Below are 17,480 nucleotides of genomic sequence, written 5' to 3'. Positions count from 1 at the left end.
TTTAAGGAATCTTACAACACCAGGTTATAGTCCAACAATTTTATTTTAAAATCACAAGCTTTCGGAGATTATCTCCTTCGTCGGGTGAGTAGTGAATGAGAGGTTCTCAAATCGCATATCTTATTTTAGGCTGGGACACCATCACACCAATCAAAGGTGTCGTTGGTGTTCAGACAGGTTAGCCACGGAAAACGGTAGGTCCCAGTATGCTGAATACACAATGTGTCAAATTACACAGAGAGAAAGAGACCCGAAAGGCAGAGAGAGAGATAGAATTTCCAGTTGTATTAAAAACAGATAACTTTTTTTTCCTTGCTGGTGGGGTTACGGGTAGCATGACATGAACCCAAGATCCCGGTTGAGGCCGTCCTCATGGGTGCGGAACTTGGCTATCAATTTCTGCTCGACGATTTTGCGTTGTCGTGTGTCTCGAAGGCCGCCTTGGAGAACGCTTACCCGAAGATCGGTGGCTGAATGTCCTTGACTGCTAAAGTGTTCCCCGACTGGGAGGGAACCCTCCTGTCTGGCGATTGTTGCGCGGTGTCCGTTCATCCGTTGTCGCAGTGTCTGCCTGGTCTCGCCAATGTACCATGCTCCGGGGCATCCTTTCCTGCAACGTATGAGGTAGACAACGTTGGCCGAGTCACAGGAGTATGAACCACGTACCTGGTGGGTGGTGTCCTCTCGTGTGATGGTGGTATCTGTGTCGATGATCTGGCATGTCTTGCAGAGGTTACCGTGGCAGGGTTGTGTGGTGTCGTGGACGCTGTTCTCCTGAAAGCTGGGTAATTTGCTGCGAACGATGGTCTGTTTGAGGTTGGGTGGCTGTTTGAAGGCGAGTAGTGGAGGCGTGGGGGTGGCCTTAGCGAGGTGTTCGTCGTCATCGATGACATGTTGAAGGCTGCGGAGAACACGGCGTAGTTTCTCCGCTCCGGGAAAGTACTGGACGACGAAGGGTACTCTGTTGGTTGCGTCCCGTGTTTGTCTTCTGAGGAGGTCTATGCGATTCTTCAAGTTCCGACGGGCTAACCTGTCTGAACACCAACGACACTTTTGATTGGTGTGATGGTGTCCCAGCCTAAAATAAGATATGCGATTTGAGAACCTCTCATTCACTACTCACCTGACGAAGGAGATAATCTCCGAAAGCTTGTGATTTTAAAATAAAATTGTTGGACTATAACCTGGTGTTGTAAGATTCCTTACATTTGTCCACCCCAGTCCATCACCGGCATCTCCACATCTTGAATTATTTAGGCTTTGGTTAAACTTTCAAAAGTTGTTTTGATGTGAGACTTTCATTTTCTTGCTGATGTCTCTTGGCCTATGTGTCCTTTTGTTTCTTTCTTGTGTTCTCTCTCTCTCTCTCTCTCTCTCTCTCCTCTTCTCTTCCCCCACACATGTGCATGCGCACGCACACACACACACCTGCAGACATGAATCAGTAACTTAACAAATTGGAAGCAATTGTACCTTTGTCTGGCATGATGCTTCCTTGTATGCAGAGCTTGTGTGGTTGTTTATCACTCAATTATTCCAAATCATTGTTGAGAAGTGTAAAAGTCAAGTGATTGTAACCAGAATCTGGTTGGAAGGTATAGGTGAAGTAAGTGTCTCTTGTGGGGAAAGAGGCCTAGGATTGGGCTGTTGATGACTGTGATTCCTTGCAGAGGTGTGTCAACCTGCAAGTCTCTATCTGCAAGGAAGGACATTAAATTCAAACTTACACACAATTCCATACTGTATACAATTTGTGTCTTAAGTATGGGGCATATTGGAAAAATGACTTGATAATTTCCCAGTTACTCAGTTTCGAAATGCTCAACAGTTCTATTTTGTAGCTCTGTTTTAAGCAATATTTTTCTGTTCCCTCGTAATCCATCATTTATTGTTCTTGGGTTGCATGCAGGCACCTCATCCCTGTAAGCCAAAGTAGTTCCAAGTTTGTTTAAATTACTGGATTTTGCGACTTGCAAATGTGCCCCATAATACTGTGGCAATCTGAAACTGAAACTCTGTCATTCGTGGTGTGTCAACACGCTTTGTGAATAATGTTCTGGAGCTGTTGTACATTAATAAGCTAGTGCCTGTCAAGTTGAAACCCATTTGGTTGACTGGTTAAATTTAGTGGCTATTTTATCCTAATGCAACATGTGGTCAGGATCTTTATTAAAATTTTGAAATTGTGGTATGGGTGTCTTTTTAATTATTAAAGACGTTCTCTGCATGTCTGGGGCAGTCTTCATTTCAATCATCTGACAATTAACATCAAGAAAAAGTGGTGTGAGCGTAGGCAAGAATTTTTAGTCGAAATCCATGGGGTAACCTTCTGAGCTCACTTCCACAGAAACTGTGACTTGAAGCAACTTCCTCCAGGTTTGTGGGATGAAAATAAGTATCCAATCTCTAGTGAACGTGATCAAATCTAACAGTTAAGTATAGTAACATTACCACTATGTATGTATGTGTGTGTATGTACATAGATAGATATATATATATATCTATCCACCAAAAAATTCAAATTTGCGTTAGTCAATCGGGATCAAATTATGTGCTTCGGTTATAACCTTAATATAATGGTTTTGATGAGGTCATCTCTGAGGCTGTGATATATAAAAACAACTAGAATGTGAGAGTCAAATTGCTTCTGATTATTTTTGATTTGTAATTCACTGCAATATCATCAAAATGTTGTTGTGCTGTTATCTTCCCAGATGTCATGTTTTGGACTTTAAACTTGCCAAGTCCTCTAAGAAAGTATTAAAGAAAATGACACGGTTTCTTTCCAAAGGAGAAGTAGCAAAAGGAGGTGGTGGTGAGTATATGCTATTGTTTTAGTGACTGTTGTGACTTGAATAAATACAGTTCTGGTACGTTAAGTGGTCTATATCTTTGCTATCCTCTGGTTGACATTGTGTTATTTCTCCCTCACCCCCCTAAATTTCTCCGTTTCACATGGCAGTGATTCATTTTGAGGCACAATTCATCGTGCTGGCGGCGCTCGTAAATCTCTTCCACTAACCATTCTTCTTGAGTGAGCCAAACTATTCAATAAGGTCCGTCAAACTAAGCGTGATCTTGCCTTCACTAAGCGCCCCCCAAGAGCATTTTCCAGCAGGGGTCATCAGTGAGTGTCTTGAGTGTTTTTTTTGCTCTTGCCACATACCCTCCTAGCACCAAACTCGGGCAAGTGAGACCGATTGCTTTTTCATGATTTTGCCCTAGTTGAGATCAATTAGGGGTTCAGGTACATGGATCATTGAAGTGTCATGAACAGGTGCAGAAAATAATCAATAAGGCTAATGGAATGCTGGCCTTTATATCTAGAGGACTAGAGTACAAGGGGGCAGAAGTTATGCTGCAGCTATACAAAACCCTGGTTAGACCGCACCTGGAGTACTGTGAGCAATTCTGGGCACCGCACCTTCGGAAGGACATATTGGCCTTGGAGGGAGTGCAGCGTAGGTTTACTAGAATGATACCCGGACTTCAAGGGTTAAGTTACGAGGAGAGATTACACAAATTGGGGTTGTATTCTCTCGAGTTTAGAAGGTTAATGGGTGATCTGATCGAAGTTTATAAGATATTAAGAGGAACGGATAGGGTGGATAGAGATTAACTATTTCCACTGGTTGGGGATTCTAGGAGTAGGGGGCACAGTCTAAAAATTAGAGCCAGACCTTTCAGGAGTGAGATTAGAAAACATTTCTACACACAAAGGGTTGTAGAAGGTTTGGAACTCTCTTCCGCAAACGGCAATTGATACTAGCTCAATTGCTAAATTTAAATGTGAGATAGATAGCTTTTTGGCAACCAAAGGTATTAAGGGATATGGGCCAAAGGCAGGTATATGGAGTTAGATCACAGATCAGCCATGATCTTATCAAATGGCGGAGCAGGCACGCGGGGCTGAATGGCCTACTCCTATTCCTATGTTCCTAATTAACTCTGCTCAGACTATAGATCGAAGCTGGGAGATTCCTGATCTGTATGTTTCAATAAAATACCATGACATCAAGTAGACATTAAGTGCTGTCATTTTTATTGTGCCTTTTTTCAGTATATGGCAATTTGCTTTCATTCCCGTGTAAACGGGGGCTGAATGCCCAATGTGCAGCCCAAGTTACCACTACAATATTCAGCAGTGGGCATCTCGCATCTGAAAATAAGGTATTTCTTCAGAAACTAAAACTAACCAAACTAATATTTACTTCATTCTAAACTGGAATGATAACTATATCAAAAACTTATTACATTTTTAAATAAATGCAAATTAAGACAGAGTTTGCTGTTGCTGAATATATTGGTGGGTTACTATTCCAGGGTCAGTTTGTACTGAATGCTTGGAGATAACTTTCCATATTTTTATATTTCAAAGCAGTGCAGGAATTTTTCAGTGGTACTTTCAGATTTCAAAGAGTGATAAAAATCAAAGAAATAATATAAAGGTAGAAACTCGGTGCAAATTTGGAGGTTGGGGATCAAACTTGCGGTTTTCAATACTGTCTCTGTGTAACCAATAGCAAAATATTTTTATAAATCACCCTTCACATTGGAAGGATGCCTGAGTGCTATCTATCAATCTCAGTTTTGAAATTTTCAATTAACCTCTCCTCAACAGCTTTTTAGGGGAGAGAATTCCAGATTTTCACTACCCTTTGTGTGAAGAAGTGCTTCCTGACATCACCCTGAATGGCCCAGCTCTAATTTTACGGTTATGCCCTCTTGTTCTGGACTCTCTCTCAGAAATAGTTTCTCTCAATCTACCAGATCAAATCCTTTAATCATCTTGAGAACTTCAATTAGATCACCTCTTATTTCCCTACATGTAATAAAATCCTATTGTTAAAGTGTATCGTCAGACTTATTGTGAGCAACAGCATGCAAGATCTGCTAGTTACAAGTATATGTCCTTCGTAGAGAGCGCGAACTGGTTGTCAGTATTCGCTTTTGTGTACACAAGAATCAGTTTTTGCAACGTCTTAACTCTATCCAACTGTCCTGAAAATGGATCACGTTTAAGAATGTATTTTTAACATCAGCAGAACCAGAAAGAAAAAATGGTAAATATCAAAAACTTTAAGATTGTGCCCTCTTGTTCTGAATACCTTCACCAAAGGAAATAGCTTATCTGCATCTATCCTATCGAATCCTTTTATCATTTTAAACACGTCAATTAAATCACCCCTTAACCTTATAAACTCAAAGAAATACAAGCCAAGTTTATGCAACCTGTCCTCATAACTTAACCCTTTAAGCCCTGATATCATTACTGGTGAATCTGCGGTAACCCCTCCAAGGCCAATGTATTCTTTCTGAACTTTGGTGCCCAAAATTGAACGCAGTACTCCAGATGGGATCTGACCAAGGTTCTATACAACTGAAGCATCACTTCCTCCCCTTTTGGACTCCAGCCATCTTAAGATAAAGGCCAACATTCCATTAGTGTTTTTGATTACTTTTTGTACCTGTGTACTAGCTTTTAGTGATTGTGTACCTGAACACCCAAATCCCCTTTGCTGCTCCACAGCTCCTTAAGAAAATATTCCGGTGTGTCTTTCTTGGATCCAATTTCCCTTTGATTTTCAAATCACACTTCCCCTCATTCAACTCCATCTGCCACGGTTTTGCTCACTCATTTAATCTGTCTATGTTCCTTTGTAACTTCCTGCTCCCATCTACACAACTTACTGTCATACCCTAACTTGTCACATCCCGTTAATCAGAGTATATTCCCTTTATCCGTACTCTGTGACTCCTACTTCCCAACCAATTACCGACCCATATCACAAAATTTCCTCCAATTCTGTGCACTTTTATTTTTGATACTCTATTGTGTGGAACCTTATTAAATGCGTTCTGGCATCTATCTAGATAACCTCCATAGACACTCCCCTGTCGACTATGTTAGTGAACTTCTTAACAAATTTTAACTGTATTGTTTAGACATAACCTACCTTTTACAGATCCATGCTAAATACGCATGGTATGCTAATCAAAGTGGCAGTTTTACTGCACCATGCTCTTTTGTGTAAGTGAAAATGGTTTAATGTTGCTGGGATTTTCTCTCTCATAAAGGAAGATGAGTAAACCGTGTCAACATTTTGTCTAGTGTACCATGCAAGAAGAAAGGTGGGGACAACTCATTAACTTAAGTCAAAATTCTGACTGTGTTTACCCCTGCTACATAATGTAGGTAAAACTATCTATTCCCTTTGTAGATTGTAGTGGATTTTCACCACTGCTCATGAGTAATGAGGTGATTATTACTGCTGTATTGGAAAGTACAGTTAAATCTGCTTTTAAGTAAGGTTTTTCTCTTTTTTTAATGAGGAAGATTGGATTGTTAGAGTCAAAGACAAAAAGCTTAAAATATTATAAATGTAATTTAATGGAAATTATAAAACTTGAACCATAGAAAATACTTTCCTCCACAACCCATAGAGATCCATCCTGTAATTATATTTTTTTTGTGTGTTATGAAGTTGAACCAATGGATTCTCACAGTGAAGACACTGGATTTGGTCATCTACCCGTTGCATGTACCTCAGAAGTTAATATAGATATAGAGAAACCTTTGAAGATTGTGAGCCTTGAAGAAGAAATACCTGAGTCTTCTAAAATACAGGAGAAACCTCAACCAGATGGTGCTGGTGAAAAAGGGGTCCCAGGACAAAAACATCCATTTGCAGAGGCAAATGATATTACTGAGTCATTTAAAAGTATTCCTAAACCAGGTAGGTTTTAAGAATTTGAATTACTTCACACTTCCACTTTAAGTATGATTCTTGAAGCAGTCTATGAGCTATTGACATTTGCAGCAGTTTGACCTGTCACATTTAGTGTTTTCACCAACTGTCACTGAACAGAGACTAGTGAATTGGATTGTAGTAGATATCCCTTTATTTGTTCCCTTGCTAGTTAGGAACTACGAAGGAAAGCTAGACTTGTTTTGTTAATGCTGTGACCATGCACTAATATGTCCAGGGTTTCACTTGATAGTATCTGAAAGCAGCCATACGGCGCAACCTGCATGTATTTTTTTTTAGTCGTGTTAACTTGACCAGTTCATTCAAGCTCGCCTTAACGTCAGGCTATAAGCAGGGTCACTAGTTAACAGTCATATTCTGTTTTTGTAGAAGTGTTTCAGGAATCTCATTCTGTCTGTTTATATTTAGGGCTGCTGAACCATGGTGACTGAATAAGTCAAATTTTCCTTTTATTACGTATGATTGAGCTTATCCAGGGATTTTATTGATACTTTGGGAATTGCATTCTGTGAATCTGCAAATCATGGCCACCTCCCAGAATTTGTGCTACTTTTGTGCAATTCAACTGAATGTCTGATGAATGTTAGATTATCCACAGTAGCTACAGTCTTGCTCATTCTTTGAATGTAGTTCAACCTTATTAAAAGTTGTCCCATTTCCTGCCATTTGGTTCTCTTTCTGACCTGGTGCACCTGAGGATGGGATCTGGCCCAGCTCAAATCATTAGAGGACAACTTGAGCAGCCTTTCATGTGACATACAGCCACCTAAAGGAGATACAAAGGGTCCCTGAAATTATATTCCTGCATGGGTTACCAACTTCAGAAGTGGAGAGCTGAGGGGAGAAAATCCGAGGGAAATTGGATGAAAAATGTCAATGTATTTTTTTTAATATAATAACTTTGAAACCTCAAACTTTGAAGCACATCTCAGTAGCTGAGACACGCCATGAAAGATTGAGCAAGGGGACAATTGGATCGTTTGGCTGATCATTTTAGCTCTGGGTGCTCCAGCATCTTTGGAAACAGAAAACTGCTGATATTATGGAATTATGATTTTCATAAGTAATCTTAAGAATATAATTTATAGAGCTTTATCCTAGAGTATGAGATCTGGTTATGTTAACCATAAAAAGTGCATAACTTTTCATTGGAATATTAAAATAGGAAAAATATTGCATTTTAACTGCCAAAATAACCAGCTGAGCAATATTTCCTCTTGTACCCAGAGAGAGTGTGGGAAACACCAATTATTTCTGTTAAACTCATGAGATTCAAGATTTTAATAAACTGAAATCATCAGCAGGTGGCAGTGCAGTATAGCAATTTTGCCTAAAGTTGGAATATGAGAAAATATAGATCAGCACTATGTATGTTTTTAGTAGGCTATTGGACAGCTGCCTTTGCTTAAAAAAAATGTTGGCATCAAAAATAAATGCTGATGGATTTCATGGCTTTTGCAAATTTTGGGTCTGCCGTAGATATTCTCACGGGTTCAGTCGCACAGCGTACTCCTGTAAGCAGACCTCTCATCTCTTGCTAGCACTGCCCCATATCTACTTGTACAATAGCTTGACATAGAGGTCCCTATTGCTATATGAACTAGCAATTCCAGACTTTTTTCAGACTTCGACAACACAAAGCAACAAAAACACACAATGCTATCCCAAGTAGTGGATGGAATATTTACGTTTTGTTTTATTCCCAACCTGCTATACCTTAGTTGCCAGCTCCTGCCAAGATCTGCTTTCTGGCAGCCTTTGTTAGGCTTGACTGTCACTGAACATGGGTTTTCCTGTCCTTATTGTTAATTCTACCCCAGGAATGGAATCTCATCGGACTACCCTGGCAACTACCCCTGTTGTGCTCAAATCAATTGCATCATCTCAACCAGAATAGATATGAATGATCATTGAAATGTCCAAACTAACTTTCATTGTTTGAACCATGCTGATTCAGACACCCCGTCTGAATCTCAATCTACAATTCCAGGCTATGCTGTCGTGTAAGAGCTAAGTTTAACTCAATAGTAGCGTTTTTAACTCGTACTACACCAAGGTCCCTCTGTGGCAGCAAAATCAGAAATTCCAAAATGACAGTGGCCTTATGAATTTGTAATTTTTGTTTTATTTTGGCTCGATCAAGTTTTAGTTTACAATCTGTTAAGTTTTTAAAAAATCCTTACGGTGCCTTGAAGAGTGAGGCATTGCTCTGATTTTTTTTTTTAGGTCAATTTTAGCTTAACAGCCTTTGAGCTAAAAGATGTTTAGGTTGCCTGGAGGAATTGGCCTTTCTCTGATAAAATTATTTAAACAAGAACTTCCGTGTTGCATTCCGAGTGGAAAGCCATTTTAAATAAACAGGTCATTACTCTCTTACAGCTATTATTTTTACAGCACATATAGTATAAATGTTTGAACTTCTGCTCATTTTCACATAAATCCTTTATTTTAGAAAAGGAATTGATAATGTATTTAACAATGTAGAAGTCCAGTTCACTCAATCATGAGTCTTATATAGAATCATGAGAGACATATATATATAACACACACACACACACACACACACACACACTTGAAACCAGTAATTCTAACCTTGTATAAATCATTAGTGATGCATGTTTGCAATATTGTGTACAGTGATGAGCACTTTTCATGAGGGCACGGATGCATAGGAGAGGATTCAGAGAAGAGCAGAAGGATGTTTCTGGGACTTTGGGGCGTTGAGGTAAGAAGGGATACTTGCAGAATTGAAACTTACTTTAATTGGAGAAAAGTTTGAAGGGGCTGATATGTATTTCAAAACTAGATTGTGTAGATGTCAGAAGGCTTGGACTTTGAGCATTGAACTAGTGGAGACAAATATAAAATGAACAAATCTCTGCTAAGATTACAGATAGTCAAGAAAGTATATCTTGTGCACATCCACTTAGAGACACGTACCCCCACACAGCAATAGTGGATATGTAGATTGGCGTCCCAGCTAAAGTAGCTAATGGTGTGTTACTAATTTCCTCGGTGAGCTGCATAAATATCTGGTTAGGAATGAAATTGGAAGTGTAGACAAGGGTAATCATGGAATATATTTCCTGCGTTGCTGTGAAATGTCATCTGTGTAAGCAGTAGTCCAGGTTGAATAGTGGTACTTTGAGTACAGCTTGATATTCTGTAGTATTGCTGGGTTATCTTTGGATGTCAGAGAGAAAAGCCCAGAACTTGCACTGAGGAGATTGAAGAAATTGGAAATTGCCCAAGTTAATGTACAACAACAACTTGCATTTATATAGTGTCTTTAATGTAAGGCGCTTCACAGGAGCGTTATCAAACAAAATTTGACACCGAGCCATATAAGGAGATATTAGGACAGGTTTGGTCAAAGAGGTAGGTTTTAAGGAGAATCTTAAAGGAGGAGAGAGGGATTTAGGGAAGGAATTCTGGAGCTTAGGGCCCAGGCAGCCGAAAGCACAGTGGTGGAGCGATGAAGGTCCGGGATGTGCAAGAGGTCGTTATTGGAGGAGCGCAGAGATCTCGGAGGGTTGTACGGCTGGAGGAGGTGACAGAGATGGGGGGGCGAGCCCATGGAGGGGATTTGAAAACAAGGATTAGAATTTTAAAATTGAGGTGTTGCCAGACCAGGAGCCAACGTAGGTCAGTGAGCACAAGGGTGATGGGTGAACAGGACTTGGTGCGAGTTAGGACATGAGCAGCAGAGTTTTGGATGAGCTGAAGTTTACGGATGGAGCAAGGTAGGAGGCCGGCCAGGAGAACATTGGAATAGTTGAATCTCGAGGTAACCAAGGCATGGATGAGGGTTTAAGCAGCAGATGAGTTGAGGCAGGGGCAGAGACAGGCGATGTTAGAGGTGGAAGTAGGCGGTCTTGGGAATGGAGTGGATATGGGGCTGGAAGCTCATCTTGGGGTCAGATAGGATACCAAGGTTGTGAACAGTCTGGTTCAGCCTCAGTCAGTGGTCGGGGAGAGGGATGGAGTCGGTGGCCGTGGAACGAAGTTTGTGGCGGGGACCGGCGACAATGACTTTGGTTTTCCCATTATTTAGTTGGAGGAAATTTCTGCTCATCCAGCACTGGATCTCGGACAAGCAGCATGACAAATGAGAGACAGTGGAGGGGTCGAGGGGTAGCGATGAGGTAAAGCCGGGTGTCGTCAGCGTACATGTGGAATCTGAAATGTTTTCGGATGATGTCGTCGAGGAGCAGCAAGTAAATGAGAAATAGAAGGAGGCCAAGGATAGATCCTTGGAGGACTCCAGAGGTAACTATGTGGGAGTGGGAAAAGAAACCATTGTAGATGATTCTCTGGCTACGACTGGATAGGTAGGAATGGAACCAGGCGAGGGCATTCACACCGAGCTGGATAACTGAGTAGGATGGTGTGGTCAACTGTGTCAAAGGCTGCAGACACATTGAGAAGGATGCGGAGGGATAGTTCACCACTGTCACAGTCACATAGGATGTCATTTTTGACTTTGATAAGGGCAGTTTTAGTGCTGTGGCAGAGGTGGTTGGAGGGGTTCAAATATGGAGTTGCTGGAAAGATGGACATAGATTTGGGAGGCTACAACACGTTCAAGGATTTTGGTGAGGAATGGGAGATTGGAGATGGAGTTTGCAAGGTCAGAGATTGTACCTGGCATGTGGAAGGAGCAGACTAAGTGGTCTTTTCTCATTCCATGCTTTATGTTAAAGTAAAAGTCATCTTGACTTTTTTTTTTAATTGTTTTTTAAATCTAAGTGTCTGACTTTTCCCCTCTCTCACCTAGTTTGGAATGCAACCCAAACTAATGGAATGAAAGGCTGATTGATTTTTCTGGTATTTGTAACAGACCCATCCAAAGTAATTTTTTCCATAGTTTTAGCCTAGTTCCTAGTGAATGAGAGTCCAAAGCACAAACCAACACATAATTAGGCACAAACAAACATTAATTTACACTACAACAGTGACTACACTTCAGAAGTACTTAATTGGCTGTAAAGTGCTTTGGGACGCCCTGAGGTCATGAACGACATAAATGCAAGTTCTTTCTTTCTCTCTCTAATTTGATAATCTCATTTTGTGACCTCAAGGGTGTTTGATGTAGGGGATGTGAAAATTCACATTGGTGCAATAAGCAGAGCTATTTCAGAGGCTGAAATTAAGGTGCATTCGTGAGATAGAATTTTCAATCTGCATCCAGTCATGCTAATTACTATGAAAAATATGACTTGAGCCAATGGGCTTCAGTGTTGTGCCAATATATTTCTTGTGTGGCATTCTTAATTCATAGTATTAAGTTGCAACCATTTAGATTGCCAGTTACTTCACCCTCATGCTAAAATTCAAAATGCTCTCCAGACAAATTGCTGGATGTTAGAGGACTTAACACAATTTTTTTCACATGCCCATCGTTGCTCTTCACTGAAATTCTGATTTTTAAAAAATTTATAGTTGCATAAAAAGATAAGCAGGACAGCAGAAAGAACTTTATACCAATAAAAGTTGGGGGGGGGGGGGGGAGAGAGGATCAGGTGGAAATAATAGTAAAATTAATAACCTAAAGATAAGAAAAAGAAGTGATGAGAGCGAAGGTCAGACCACAAAATGTGATAAAGATAATATGAATACTCCATGTTCAGGAAAAAGGTATAGGAAGTACCCGATATAAATAAAGCAGAAGTGATGAAAAATAAGGTGTGATAAGTCGAAAAATGACAGAAAAACACCAACTATGGGCAGGGTGGGTACTGTTACCCAAACACGAGTTCTGTACACAAATGCATGTACCAAAAGGAATAAAACAAGCAAATAAGAAGCACACATTCAGCTTAAAGTGTATGATGTCATAGCCATTACAGAGACCTGGATACAAGCTGAGCATGACTGGGAGCTAATTATTCCAGGTTATAAGATCTTTAGAAAGTATTGGGAAAGGAGGAGGGGTGGCATAGGAACAGGAGTAGGCCATTCAGCCCCTCGTGCCTGCTCCGCCATTTGATAAGATCATGGCTGATCTATGATCTAACTCCATATACCTGCCTTTGGCCCATATCCCTTAGTACCTCTGGTTGCCAAAAAGCTATCTATCTCATTTAAATTTAGCAATTGAGCTGGCATCAATTGCCATTTGCGGAAGGGAGTTCCAAACTTCTACCACCCTTTGTGTGTAGAAATGTTTTCTAATCTCACTCCTGAAAAATCTGGCTCTAATTTTTAGACTGTGCCCCTACTAGAATCCCCAACCAGCGGAAATAGTTTCTCTCTATCCACCCTATCTGTTCCTCTTAATATCTTATAAACTTCGATCAGATCACCCATTAACCTTTGAAACTCGAGAGAATACAACCCCAATTTGTGTAATCTCTCCTCGTAACTTAACCCTTGAAGTCCGGGTATCATTCTAGTAAACCTACGCTGCACTCCCTCCAAGGCCAATATGTCCTTCCGAAGGTGCGGTGCCCAGAACTGCTCACAGTACTCCAGGTGCGGTCTAACCAGGGTTTTGTATAGCTGCAGCATAACTTCTGCCCCCTTGTACTCTAGTCCTCTGGATATAAAGGCCAGCATTCCATTAGCCCTATTGATTATTTTCTGCACCTGTTCATGACACTTTAATGATCTATGTACCTGAACCCCTAAGTCCCTTTGGACATCCACTGTTTTTAACTTTTTACCATTTAGAAAGTACCCTGTTCTATTCTTTTTTGATCCAAAGTGGATAACCTCACATTTGTCTACATTGAATTCCATTTGCCACAGTTTTGCCCATTCATCTCATCTATCAATATCCCTTTGTAATTTTATGTTTTCATCTACACTGCTTACAATGCCACCAATCTTTGTGTCATCAGCAAACTTGGATTATGATCTTATCAAACTTAGATTAGATTAGGAATGCTGGCAATATTGATAAAAGACACTATTGAAAGAGGGATATCAATAAGGGTGAGTAGGCAGTGGAAACACTTTTGGTCGAATTAAGAAACAGCAAAGGATCCAAGACTTTGGTAGGAGTTGTCTATGGACCTACTGACAGTCGTGATGATGTAGTGGGGTGCAGAAGTAAGGGAATCAGAGAAGCATGTAGCAAAAACAAAGCGGTTGTAATGGGAGATTTTAATTTTCACATAGACTGGGAGAAGTAGAACAGCTCAAGTCGTAAAGGCAGGATCTTTGGGGCGATTTTCTGGAACAACATGCTTTAGAACTGACAAGGGAACAGGCCATACTAGATTGAGTGATGAGTTACGGGCCAGAATTAGTTAACAATCTGATGGTAAGGGAACATCTTGCGAACAGTGAGCATAACATGATAGAAATTAGTATTAAGTTTGAGAGGGAGAAAAGAGTAACAAATCAAGAGTTTAAACTTAAGGCTGACTTTGAATGGATGAGACACAAACTGACCACATAACACAAGTTATTGAATCTCTTCTATTGCCATATCAGAGTTTGGAACTGTTCCAAAGCTGTTGTAGTTACTTCTCTTTTGATGCTAGATTTTGGTTGTTTTAAGTGCATCTCAGGTGGTTAAATGAAGTATGATGGGGAATATACCAGTCACCATTAGAAGTAACTTCAAGTGTTCCAGTACAGATATGAGTCTACTTTGAATATTGGTGTGTGAAGAATGGACATTCTGGAGTGGTTGCCTTCTAAGTTGGACTTAATAGTATTATTTGGTATGTTTTAGATGAGTGTTGCAGTGGAATATTTTAAAAGGTTAATGCAATGAATTTGATTTTTTTTATTCGTTCACGGGATGTGGGCGTCGCTGGCGAGGCCAGCATTTATTGCCCATCCCTAATTGCCCTCGAGAAGGTGGTGGTGAGCCGCCTTCTTGAATCGCTGCAGTCCGTGTGGTGACGGTTCTCCCACAGTGCTGTTAGGAAGGGAGTTCCAGGATTTTTAATTAGTAAAAATACATGTACCTTCTTCTTTGTTTTATTTTGTCAAAATCTACCCTTTGTTGGGACTTGAACCAAATTTTTTTTTACTAAAGGCAGAGGAGCAGATCCAAATAAACCACCATGTCGCAAAGCAAAGGATGTTCGAAGGGAGAGAAAATTGGAAAAACTGCTCCAGAAACAGCAGCAAATAGAAGTGGTTGACGTATCCCTCCACCAAGAACCCTCTTGTGCCAACCCTTGTACTCTCCCTTTGCAGCACCAAGCTACCCAAGCAAATCAGCCAAAATTATTGGAAGAATTAATTTCTGAGTCTCTATCTCCAGATGCAGTACATCAACTAGAGGTACTTTTTCCAATTTCAGTGCAATTTGTCATGCTGGGCCTTTCATCCTTTAATATTCTTGTTATATTAATTTCACAGAAGTATTTGTCAGATACCTTAGCTTTAATATTATTAACCATTTTCCAAATTGGTTTTGATCACAACACCAATTTGGAAAATTGCTTAGATAGATAGCAGTCCGTGCCCGCATGCAGCAAGACCTGGACCACATCCAGGCTTGAGCTGATAAGTGGCAAGTAACATTCGCGCCAGACAAGTGGCAGGCAATGACCGTCTTCAACACTTTTTTGGTTAGGAGCCACAGATAGTAAAATTGCTTTATTTGCAATTTAACTCTTTTTATGGCCTTCTAGTAATAGGTGAATTCCTCTTCAAAATTGCCCTTTTGGATCATTACAGTGTATCTTGCAATGAATATCAGTTTGTCATCCTTGCAGTTTAAATATTTGAACAGATTTTCACCAGATATGATCACATTTCTGTATCAGTATTAATACAAAAAAAATGTAGATGTATCCATTGCTAATGTTTTGCTTCCTACCACAATATATTCTATTTATGCACTTACGCCTTTTGCGTCACTGCCTTTCCCCACATGTTTTAATGGACTCACAAGCTTTGTAGTAGGAGGGTTCAGTTGTGTATATCAAAAAAAATTAAAGAAATTTACTTTTCAATCTTGTATTTTTAAACTATTTTGCTGGCAAAGACTTTCTAAAATTTAGTAAGATATAATAGGTAATATTCATGAACATCTCAAATGAATCATCATAAAATCAACACAAACTGGACAAAATGCATTTTTGCTGCCTGAACTTGATTTTGCCACTAAAAATGTTAAAAAGTGTCTTCTAATTTTTGCAAACGTTGATTATCATTTCAAGCTTATTTGTTAGTAAAAATAGTTGGTTGTTGGCCAAATTTGTCTATGAACTTGACACCATAGACCAAAAAAATTAAATTAACCAAGCATACAGTTATAAATAACCTACATTTCCTAAATAAATCGATCAAGGGCAGTGTTAGTGTGCCAGCACTTAACACCAACTGAAAGTAGCTAGACAATCAACCAGCCTCCTTGTAATCTGTTCCTTGTGTAGACGAGAATACTCGGTCCATAGATCACCATAAAGGGTTGCCAACTAAACGAAGTATTCTTCCATTCGGTATCACGGAGTGCTTCCATAATTGTATTTAAAACATAAACGAGGAAATTGGATGCATATATTTATCATCGAATCATGGAAAGTTACAGCACAGAAGGAGGCCATTTGGGCCACTGTGTCCATACCAGCCGAAAAAGAGCTATCCAGCTTAATCCCACTTTCCAGCACTTGGTCCGTAGCCCTGTAGGTTACAGCACTTCATGTGCTCATCCAAGTACTTTTAAAATGAGTTGAGAGTTTCTGCCTTTACCACCCTTTCAGGCAGTGAGTTCCAGACCCCCTCTAGGTGGAAAAAATTCTCCTCAGTTCCCCTCTATTCCTTCTACCAATTACATTAAATCTATGCCCCCTGGTTACTGACCCCTTTGCTAAGGGAAATAGGTCCTCCCTATCCACTCTATCTAGTCCCATCATAATTTTATATACCTCAATTAAATCTCCCCTCAGCCTCCTTTGTTCCAAAGAAAACAACCCCAGCATATTCAATCTTTTCTCATAGCTAAAATTCTCCAGCTCTGGCAACATCCATGTAAATCTCCTCCGTACCTTCTCTAGTGCAATCACATCTTTCCTGTAATGTGGTGACCAGAACTGTATGCAGTACTCAAGGTGTGGCCTAACCAATGTTTTTAATACAGTTCTAGCATAACCTCCCAGCTCTTATATTCTATGCCTCGGCTAATAAAGGAAGGTAACCAGTATGCTTTTTCTAACCATCTGATCTACCTGTCCTGCTACCTTCAGGGATCTGTGGACATGCACTCCAAGGTCCCTTTGTTCCTCTACACCTCTTAGTATCCTCCCATTTATTGTGTACTCCCTTGCCTTGTTTGCCTTTCCCAAATGCATTACCTCACACTTCTCTGGATTGAATTCCGTTTGCCACTTTTCTGCCCACCTGACCAGTCCATTGATATCTTCCTGCAGTCTACAACTTTCCTCCTCACTATCGACCACACGGCCAATTTTTGCATCACCTGCAAACTTCTTGATCAAGCCCCCCACACTCAAGTCCAAATCATTAATATATACCACAAAAAGCAAGGGACCGAGTACTGAGCCTTGCGGGACCCCACTGGAAACAACCTTCCAGTGGCAAAAAAACCATCAACCACTATCCTCTGCTTACTGCCACTGAGCCAATTTGAATCCAACTAGCCACTTTCCCTAGGACCCCATGGGCTTTTACTTTTTTGACCAGTCTGCCTTGTGGGACCTTGCTAAAATCCGTGTACAGTACATAAAACGCTTTACCCTCATCGACCCTCCTTGTTACCTGCTCAAAAAATTCATTCAAGTT

The 17,480-nt window shown here is 40.3% G+C and overlaps 1 protein-coding gene across 9 annotated transcripts in view; it reads left to right on the top strand.

The window, feature by feature from the left end:
- LOC137340046 (arginyl-tRNA--protein transferase 1) overlaps positions 1 to 17,480 on the top strand; it is a 200,275-nt gene that overhangs the window by 16,712 nt on the left and 166,083 nt on the right. For all 9 annotated transcript variants that reach the window (XM_068002265.1, XM_068002272.1, XM_068002268.1 and 6 more), the window contains exons 4-6: positions 2,715 to 2,815; positions 6,486 to 6,737; positions 14,764 to 15,014. In XM_068002265.1, the coding sequence (XP_067858366.1) occupies positions 2,715 to 2,815; positions 6,486 to 6,737; positions 14,764 to 15,014 (604 nt within the window). The remainder of the gene's footprint in view (positions 1 to 2,714; positions 2,816 to 6,485; positions 6,738 to 14,763; positions 15,015 to 17,480) is intronic.

This window comes from Heptranchias perlo, chromosome 21 (genome assembly GCF_035084215.1).
Source record: "Heptranchias perlo isolate sHepPer1 chromosome 21, sHepPer1.hap1, whole genome shotgun sequence".
NCBI classification, from domain to species: domain Eukaryota; kingdom Metazoa; phylum Chordata; class Chondrichthyes; order Hexanchiformes; family Hexanchidae; genus Heptranchias; species Heptranchias perlo.
This window is presented reverse-complemented; position numbering and strand designations above follow the sequence as displayed.